Source organism: Mesitornis unicolor, unplaced genomic scaffold, assembly GCF_000695765.1.
Source record: "Mesitornis unicolor isolate BGI_N332 unplaced genomic scaffold, ASM69576v1 scaffold39047, whole genome shotgun sequence".
NCBI lineage: Eukaryota > Metazoa > Chordata > Aves > Mesitornithiformes > Mesitornithidae > Mesitornis > Mesitornis unicolor.
Genome location: NW_010195032.1, coordinates 270 through 571, shown reverse-complemented (window position 1 = coordinate 571; position 302 = coordinate 270). Strand labels below are relative to the sequence as shown.

The 302-nt window shown below is 56.6% G+C and overlaps 1 protein-coding gene across 1 annotated transcript in view; it reads right to left on the bottom strand.

The window, feature by feature from the left end:
• Nucleotides 1-6: 6 nt before the first annotated feature.
• LOC104543388 (zinc finger protein 501-like) overlaps nucleotides 7-302 on the bottom strand; it is a gene marked incomplete at both ends in the record, with an annotated part of 450 nt that continues 154 nt past the window's right edge. Inside the window, one exon of the mRNA XM_010187990.1 lies at nucleotides 7-235. Coding sequence (XP_010186292.1) covers nucleotides 7-235 — 229 coding nt within the window. The remainder of the gene's footprint in view (nucleotides 236-302) is intronic.

Sequence of the window (302 nt, the reverse complement as noted above, 5' to 3'; positions counted from 1 at the left end):
TCCCACACTCCCCACACTTGTAGGGCCGCTCACCGCTGTGGATGTGCTGGTGTGTGATGAGGATGGAGCTCTGCGCAAAGCTCTTCCCACACTCCTCACACTTGTAGGGTCGCTCACCGCTGTGGATTCGCTGGTGTCTGATCAGGATGGAGCTCTGTGCAAAGCTCTTCCCACACTTTCCGCACTTGTAGGGCCGCTCACCGGTGTGGATCCGCTGGTGCCGGATCAGAGAGAACTTCTTCTTAAATATCTTCCCACACACTTTACACTGGCGGAGTTTTTTACGGCCGGGGGGCTTCTGG